The sequence below is a fragment of the Littorina saxatilis genome, linkage group LG10 (genome assembly GCF_037325665.1).
Source record: "Littorina saxatilis isolate snail1 linkage group LG10, US_GU_Lsax_2.0, whole genome shotgun sequence".
Taxonomy (NCBI): Eukaryota; Metazoa; Mollusca; class Gastropoda; order Littorinimorpha; family Littorinidae; genus Littorina; species Littorina saxatilis.
Genome location: NC_090254.1, coordinates 43,808,392 through 43,817,431, shown reverse-complemented (window position 1 = coordinate 43,817,431; position 9,040 = coordinate 43,808,392). Strand labels below are relative to the sequence as shown.

General features: G+C 45.2%; 2 protein-coding genes across 2 annotated transcripts in view; both read left to right on the top strand.

Annotated features, from left to right (window-relative positions):
* The first annotated feature begins 4,644 nt into the window (after window positions 1-4,644).
* Window positions 4,645-9,040, top strand: part of LOC138978896 (protein HtrL-like) — a 136,559-nt gene continuing 132,163 nt past the window's right edge. The window contains exon 1 of the mRNA XM_070351715.1: window positions 4,645-4,668. The gene's annotated coding sequence lies outside the window, so the exon portion shown is untranslated. The remainder of the gene's footprint in view (window positions 4,669-9,040) is intronic.
* LOC138977874 (uncharacterized) overlaps window positions 6,028-9,040 on the top strand; it is a gene marked incomplete at both ends in the record, with an annotated part of 3,769 nt that continues 756 nt past the window's right edge. The window contains one exon of the mRNA XM_070350479.1: window positions 6,028-6,075. Coding sequence (XP_070206580.1) covers window positions 6,028-6,075 — 48 coding nt within the window. The remainder of the gene's footprint in view (window positions 6,076-9,040) is intronic.

The following is a 9,040-nucleotide window of genomic DNA, read 5'->3' as shown; positions in this document are numbered from 1 at the left end:
GGCCAAGATACACGATCGATTTTGCACGTACGTTTGAGGCGACGGGTCAGACATGTTCGTCTCAGAGGAACGGAACACTTGCCACACCATGCTCCGGAGACGTACGAGGTGAAGGTCGTTTTATCCTACATTTGACGTACGTCTGCTGCATGGACAGCCGGAACAGGTCTCGATGTTGCAGGTTTTTGTAGTATTTACTTCCATGGTTCCATAGACTCCAACTTGTCGCCAAGATTCAGGTTGATGAGATATTTCTATTCCGAATAGGCGGCACGGTTGGCCTAGTGGTAAGGCGTCCGCCCCGTGATCGGGAGGTCGTGGGTTCGAACCCCGGCCGGGTCATACCTAAGGCTTTAAAATTGGCAATCTAGTGGCTGCTCCGCCTGGCGTCTGGCATTATGGGGTTAGTGCTGGGACTGGTTGGGCCGGTGTCAGAATAATGTGACTGGGTGAGACATAAGCCTGTACTGCGACTTCTGTCTTGTGTGTGGCGCACGTTATATGTCAAAGCAGCACCGCCCTGATATGGCCCTTCGTGGTCGGCTGGGCGTTAAGCAAACAAACAAACAAACAAGTTTTGATGCTGAACTGACCGCCATTTGCAAAGTGGGTGTCGACTGAAAGACGTGCGCTCATTGGCTGGAGGATGTTTGCAAACCACGAAAATCCTGCCCATGAGTGTGTTATTAACCCTACTCTGAAGGACACATTTCTTCAACAAACCTAACGAAACGCCAACTTTCGGCATACGTATGCTTTCTGAATGTGAAAAGGCTGTCATAGATATTGATTCTGTTTGTGACGATCCTTTGACAACAAACCCTCCACCCTGGCAATTGGAAAGCCCAATCGTAAACTTTTCCTAAACCTCGGACTCTGTCTTTCGGCAGCTGTTTCTAGAGCAATGTTCCAAATACTTATCTTCACTGATGGCTCTCTCAAAGATGATTCAGCTGCTGCTGCAGCAGTTTCTAGCAAGAAATTACAACGCCCACTTCAACTTCGGCTCCCTAACGGGGTTCGTCCGTATATTCGGCAGAACTTAGGGCCATCATATTGGCGTTACAATTAATTTATCAGTCGACACGTCCGTCTTTTTACATTTTGTCAAGTTTTGACTAAATGTTTTAACGTAGACAGTTTGTCGCCACGCAATGTTTGCCGGAATCTTGTCCCAATAGGAATGTGGAGTTCCGAGAAAAACGATTTTTACTGTTGATAAAATGTCTCAATGTAGGAGTTGTTTCCCTTACTTCGTAGTACTCCGTAAAGGCCAAGATACACGATCGGTTTTGCACGTACGTTTGAGGCGACGGGTCAGACATGTTCGTCTCAGAGGAACGGAACACTTGCCACACCATGCTCCGGAGACGTACGAGGTGAAGGTCGTTTTATCCCACATTTGACGAACGTCTGCTGCATGGACAGCAAGAACAGGTCTCGATGTTGCAGGTTTTTGTAGTATTTACTATAATGGTTCGATAGACCCCAACTTGTCGCCAAGATTCAGGTTGATGAGATCTTTCTACTCCGAATAGGCAGGTTTTGATGCTGAACTGACCGCCATTTGCAAAGTGGGTGTCGACTGAAAGACGTGCGCTCATTGGCTGGAGGATGACGCAAACCACGCAAATCCTGACCATGAGTGTGTTATTAACCCTACTCTGAAGGACACATTTCTTCAACAAACCTAACGAAACGCCAACTTTCGGCATACGTATGCTTTCTGAATGTGAAAAGGCTGTCATAGATATTGATTCTGTTTGTGACGATCCTTTGACAACAAACCCTCCACCCTGGCAATTGGAAAGCCCAATCGTAAACTTTTCCTAAACCTCGGACTCTGTCTTTCGGCAGCTGTTTCTAGAGCAATGTTCCAAATACTTATCTTCACTGATGGCTCTCTCAAAGATGATTCAGCTGCTGCTGCAGCAGTTTCTAGCAAGAAATTACAACGCCCACTTCAACTTCGGCTCCCTAACGGGGTTCGTCCGTATATTCGGCAGAACTTAGGGCCATCATATTGGCGTTAAAATTAATTTATCTGTCGACACATCCGTCTTTTTACATTTTGTCAAGTTTTGACTAAATGTTTTAACGTAGACAGTTTGTCGCCACGCCATGTTTGCCGGAATCTTGTCGCAATAGGAATGTGGAGTTCCGAGAAAAACGATTTTTACTGTTTGATAAAATGTCTCAATGTAGGAGTTGTTTCCTTTACTTCCTAATACTCCGTAAAGGCCAAGATACACGATCGGTTTCGCACGTACGTTTGAGGCGACGGGTCAGACATGCTCGTCTCAGAGGAACGGAACACTTGCCACACCATGCTCCTGAGACGTACGAGGTGAAAGTCGTTTTATCCCACATTTGACGTACGTCTGCTGCATGGACAGCAGGAACAGGTCTCGATGTTGCAGGTTTTTGTAGTATTTAGTTCCATGGTTCCATAGACTCCAACTTGTCGCCAAGATTCAGGTTGATGAGATATTTCTATTCCGAATAGGCAAGTTTTGATGCTACCGGCACGGTTGGCTTAGTGGTAAGGCATCCGCCCCGTGATCGGGAGGTCGTGGGTTCGAACCCCGGCCGGGTCGAACCTAAGGCTTTAAAATTGGCAATCTAGTGGCTGCTCCGCCTGGCGTCTGGCATTATGGGGTTAGTGCTAGGACTGGTTGGTCCGGTGTCAGAATAATGTGACTGGGTGAGACATGAAGCCTGTGCTGCGACTTCTGTCTTGTGTGTGGCGCACGTTATATGTCAAAGCAGCACCGCCCTGATATGGCCCTTCGTGGTCGGCTGGGCGTTAAGCAAACAAACAAACAAACAAGTTGTGATGCTGAACTGACCGCCATTTTAAAGTGGGTGTCGACTGAAAGACGTGCGCTCATTGGCTGGAGGATGTTTGCAAACCCCGAAAATCCTGCCCATGAGTGTGTTATTAACCCTACTCTGAAGGCCAGGACAAATTTCTTCAACAAACCTAACGAAACGCCAACTTTTGACATACGTATGCTTTCTGAATGTGAAAAGGCTGTCATAGATATTGACTCTGTTTGTGACGATCCTTTGACAACAAACCCTCCACCCTGGCAATTGGAAAGTTGAAGTACGACATGTGAAAGCGGTGAAGTTTTGCAACCTTCTTCTACAGTGATAGACCTGATTGTAAAAGTTTTAAGCATGAAAGTAATCATGTGAACTGAAAAAGGAACCAAACTTGCAACCGCAACACGGTGGCCTAGTGGTAAGGCGTCCGCCCAGTGAGCGGGAGGTCGTGGGTTCGAACCCCGGCCGGTCATACCTAAGACTTTAAAATTGGCAATCAAGTGGCTGCTCCGCCTGGCGTCTGGCATTATGGGGTTAGTGCTAGGACTGGTTGGTCCGGTGTCAGAATAATGTGACTGGGTGAGACATGAAGCCTGTGCTGCGACTTCTGTCTTGTGTGTGGCGCACGTTATATGTCAAAGCAGCACCGCCCTGATATGGCCCTTCGTGGTCGGCTGGGCGTTAAGCAAACGAACAAACAAACGTTAAATGTCAAAGCAGCACCGCCCTGATATCACCCTTCGTGGTCGGCTGGGCGTTAAGCAAACAAACAAACAAACAAACTTGCATCGGTTTCGAATAGCGCTAACAGCTGAAGAGAAGATAAACAATAATAACCGACCAACCAATCAACAAACATGAACTTAGACCAGAAGGCCATATTCTGCAGGTTCAAGATCTGAGCAAGTCAGATGTACCCAGCCTTTGCTCCTTGTAACTGTTCTTCATTTTGATTTTATAAGCAACGTATACCGAGCAACACATAAAACGCGAATTCTCTTTACAGATAAATTTAATTCACATTTGAAAATTGCGGACCTAATTAATAACCTGACATCATAACGAACCCAAATAGAGGTGAAATGTTCTTCTACTACTGTACTTTGGTCTGGCGTCGTCTTTTGTTGTCATTGGCAACGCAAGCCACAGAAATGACACGGGGTTGTACATGATACCATCTATAAGGCTGCATTTGAAGTTGACGGCCTGGATTCGAACCCAAGACCCGAGTGACCTCTTGCCCAGTGCTCTACAGTCGAGCTACAATGCCCCCTTGGTGGAGCTCGTTTTGTTTAATACTCGGTCTTCCATACATCGAGTGATTCCATTTCTATCTGCAAGACTGACATCGTGACAATGTGGTGGAATCTGTATTGGCAATACTCTGTCTTTCAAGTATCGAGTGATTTCAGCCCTATTTGCAAGACTGACATCGTGACAATTTGTTGGAATGTGTATTGACAATACTCTCTCTTTCAAGTATCGAGTGATGTCAACCCTATTTGCAAGACTGACATCATGACAATTTGGTGGAATGTGTATTGGCAATACTCTCTCTTTCAAGTATCGAGTGATGTCAACCCTATCTGCAAGACCGAGTCCATGACAAGACTCGAATGAGGTCTGCGTAAATCGTTTCTACCCGGGTGGGTTTTTTTCATCGATCGTCTACCTGTGTGATGCTGGAACTGTGCAGGTAAAAGCACTGAGTTGTCCTCCGTTGCAACCCGACTGGGCCGTTCTTTGTATCGATCGGTGTTCTAGTGTTTTACGCTTGGCGAGATTCTAGGTGTGTTTCAATGTCTTCTGGTCCTGGCTTTGACTGAGCATCGACGATGCGTGAGTTGTTTGTGTGTTGTACGTGTCAGTGTTGTGTGTGTGGGGTTGGTGTATGTGATGTGGTGTGTGTATGTGATGTGTTGTGTGGATGTGAGTGTGGGAGGATGTTTTGTGTCGTGAGTGGTGATGGTGATGATGTTGTTATTGTGGTTGCGATGGAGGGATGTTGTTATTGTGGTTGCGATGGAGTGATGTTGTTATTGTGGTTGCGATGGAGTGATGTTGTTATTGTGGTTGCGCCTCGCGCCCCCTAATTGGCGTAGAGGCGCGTCCCCCGGGTGGTGGATGGGGGAGCCTTCTCTACTAACTTCTGAGAGAAGGTCGCATCACTCTCGATGCCGTGAACCTAATTAGGATCTTTTTCTTGTTTCTTCTCTATTTCTGCCTCCCCAAAGTCCTTTTACTTTCCTTTTCTCACCCATAAAATTCTTCACTTATTTTCCAAAGTATGGTGAATCCCGAGTTTGTCATGTGTGACCAGGGGATGAATGGCTGACACCTTAATATTCAGTCGTAAGCACATGCGTTTGGTTTTAGTTTGGGTCGACGCCAAATGACAGTTTTAGGCCCTTCCCTTGTCACGGGGGCTCTCACAAGGGTGACTGTGTATTTCCCACCTCATTGAGCTTACGTGTTATGTCTTTGTTAAACGCTCCGTCCAAAAAAACGTGCAAAAAACGAAAATCCTACAGAGATTCATCTGAAGGTAAAGATACAGACACCGACAGTGAAACGGAGGTCAGGGCTGCTGCTGCTGCAGCGGGTGTACAGGGTGCCTGGCCCCGTTACTTGGTGTTACACTTCGAAAATGAAACCGGAAAGAAGGTGTCTCCCTTTGTTTTGGAAAAGTGGTTTGAGGGTGTTTCCCGATGTATCAAGACAGTGAAAAGGCAAAGAGATAGCAGCTACTTGGTAGATTGTTCTATCAAAAAGATATCGGAGTTACTTCTGGCCCGCCACGATTCCCAACTGAACGTCGGTTCTGTCTGTTTTGAAATCACTGTGTCAAGACACGCGTCCTTAAATACCTCTCGAGGTGTTGTCCGCTCATCCCAATTCTTTGGAATGGGATGCGCGGAATTGAAGGAAGGTTTGGCATCGCAGGGTGTCACAGATGTAAAACGTGTGATGAGAACGGACAAAGATGGCAAGAAAGTGGAGACAAACACTCTCTTCTTAACTTTCTGTACGGCAACTATGCCTACCAGAATTGTCGTTCTCTACGAAAGTATTCTAGTTGCCCCTTTCGTCCCGTCTCCGTTGCGTTGTTTCAAATGTCATAAATTCGGACACAGCAGCAAGACAAGAGAGAGAGAAAGAAGAGAGAGAGAGAGAGAAAGAAGAGAGAGAGAAAGAAGAGAGAGAAAGAAGAGAGAGAAAGAAGAGAGAGAAAGAAGAGAGAGAAAGAAGAGAGAGAAAGAAGAGAGAGAAAGAAGAGACAGAAAGGAGAGAGAGAGCAAGAAGAGAGAGAGCAAGAAGAGAGAGAGCAAGAAGAGAGAGAGCAAGAAGAGAGAGAGCAAGAAGAGAGAGAGCAAGAAGAGAGAGAGCAAGAAGAGAGAGAGCAAGAAGAGAGAGAGCAAGAAGAGAGAGAGCAAGAAGAGAGAGAGCAAGAAGAGGAGAGAGCAAGAAGAGGAGAGAGCAAGAAGAGGAGAGAGCAAGAAGAGGAGAGAGCAAGAAGAGGAGAGAGCAAGAAGAGGAGAGAGCAAGAAGAGGAGAGAGCAAGAAGAGGAGAGAGCAAGAAGAGGAGAGAGCAAGAAGAGGAGAGAGCAAGAAGAGGAGAGAGCAAGAAGAGGAGAGAGCAAGAAGAGGAGAGAGCAAGAAGAGGAGAGAGCAAGAAGAGGAGAGAGCAAGAAGAGGAGAGAGCAAGAAGAGGAGAGAGCAAGAAGAGGAGAGAGCAAGAAGAGGAGAGAGCAAGAAGAGGAGAGAGCAAGAAGAGGAGAGAGCAAGAAGAGGAGAGAGCAAGAAGAAGAGAGAGCAAGAAGAAGAGAGAGCAAGAAGAAGAGAGAGCAAGAAGAAGAGAGAGCAAGAAGAAGAGAGAGCAAGAAGAAGAGAGAGCAAGAAGAAGAGAGAGCAAGAAGAAGAGAGAGCAAGAAGAAGAGAGAGCAAGAAGAAGAGAGAGCAAGAAGAAGAGAGAGCAAGAAGAAGAGAGAGCAAGAAGAAGAGAGAGCAAGAAGAAGAGAGAGCAAGAAGAAGAGAGAGCAAGAAGAAGAGAGAGCAAGAAGAAGAGAGAGCAAGAAGAAGAGAGAGCAAGAAGAAGAGAGAGCAAGAAGAAGAGAGAGCAAGAAGAAGAGAGAGCAAGAAGAAGAGAGAGCAAGAAGAAGAGAGAGCAAGAAGAAGAGAGAGCAAGAAGAAGAGAGAGCGAGAGAGAGCGAGAGAGAGCGAGAGAGAGCGAGAGAGAGCGAGAGAGAGCGAGAGAGAGCGAGAGAGAGCGAGAGAGAGCGAGAGAGAGAAAGAAGAGAGAGAGAAAGAAGAGAGAGAGAAAGAAGAGAGAGAGAAAGAAGAGAGAGAGAAAGAAGAGAGAGAGAAAGAAGAGAGAGAGAAAGAAGAGAGAGAGAGAGAAAGGAGAGAGAGAGAGAGAGAGAGAGAAAGAAAGGAGAGAGAGAGAGAAAGAAGAGAGTGAGAGAGACGCTTTGAGAGTTTATTGTCCTCAGCTTTAAAAGCCCTTTAGACAAGGGGATATGATTCACAGAAGAAATAAACATAATGTGAATGCCCCTGCTAAGGAGCCTTCTGTGTATCTAGATCTTTTTGTTTTGCTTGTGTTTTTTAGTCATGCTTCTAGCTTGACTCGCATGCGACTTTCCGTGGTGGTGGCTTCCCCTTTTTCTGATCTCCTTCTCACCTCTTTTCTTTCACTTTTCTTTCCGTATCTCACTTTTGCCCCTATTTGTTCCCATCTTGCAGCCACCTCTGTAGGTTCGCGTGCGGGTCTAGCTCGCTCTTTATCTTCTAGTTTTCTTTATTAAGTATGAGCGTCCTGGTACGACCTTTGTTTTTGTTTTACTGACGTTAAATATTGTAACGAACAAATTTATAAACGAGAGTGTGGCCGGCGTTTTTCTGATATTAATTTCATGTGCCTGTATGGCTCACGCTGGACACCATGCTAGCCTATGGAGATTTTCCCCGGAGAGCACGGGACGCATGCTTTGTAGCAGTAAAACCGTAGTAACGCGCAGTAACTTTTAGTTCACCTCTGTGGTGGATAGCCTGTATTCGTTGTCACTTGCTGGGAAGCCGTTCAGGGAACAACATGTGTTTAGTATAGATAGGTTTTTTGCTCTGTTCCTGGGACCAGTTTTATCAAGTTAATTTGTAATGTTCTGTTTAGTTGCTCGCCTTGAGCCTGTTTAGATTATATTGATGCTGTCAAAGGCGAGTATCCATTTCTGACTCCATGTTGCTCTTATTTACCGAATTCGTGTAATTTTCGTTTCGAATCTTTGTTTGTTATGACTTCTTTCCGTTTCTTTGTCTTCTTTCCGTTTCTTTGTCTTACGTTTTTATCTATGCAAGGGAAGAGCTGAGACTGTTCTGGTTTATTATGATTTGACTTTAAGCCAGTTTTTGTTTGCTAACCTTCTGTAAGATTTTGGTTCATGTTTGCGAGTTGTATTTGTATTTCTCCGTCCTGTAATGTTGGTCAGCTTTCCTTTCACTGCGTGTCGTTTCTTGTTTAGTTAGCCTAGTGTGTCCTACGTTTATTCTATGTTAGGGTTTTCTAACATATTTTGTCTTGGTGTTCATGATAGCTTTGGTGATTTTTTCTTGATTTGCCGCCATCTTGTTTCGGCCGCCATTTTGACGTCCATCTTTGATGTTTATGTTTTTAGGACACCTTTTATGTTTAGTTTGATGTTTAGAATTCTAAGTTTAGTTTTTTCTTTTTATCAGTTTCCACCGCTCCGCGCTTCTCGCTCCACGCTCCACGCTTCACACTCTACTGTTCTGCGCTCTCACTCAAGCTAGTCATATCTACTCCACATTTTAGCATCTATTCACATTCTAAACTTAGATCAGTTTTTCCGCCACGCTCCTATATAAGTTACTTAGCTCTCCATAGGTTTATGTTTAGCTTTTTAGATATTGATATTACGAGCTGACTCCGGATTCCTATGACATTGACAGGTATGACCATATCCACAATAAACTTTGATTAATTTTTCTATTCAAGTGTTCGTTTTGTTTTGTGAGCGCGTCGGTTCTTTGTAGCATCAAAATTACATCCTCCAGAATTTACATAAGTCATCTTAAAATCTTACAGCAACTCAAGGGCAGGTGGCTGCAAGATGGGAACAAATAGGGGCAAAAGTGAGATACGGAAAGAAAAGTGAAAGAAAAGAGGTGAGAAGGAGATCAGAAAAAGGGGAAG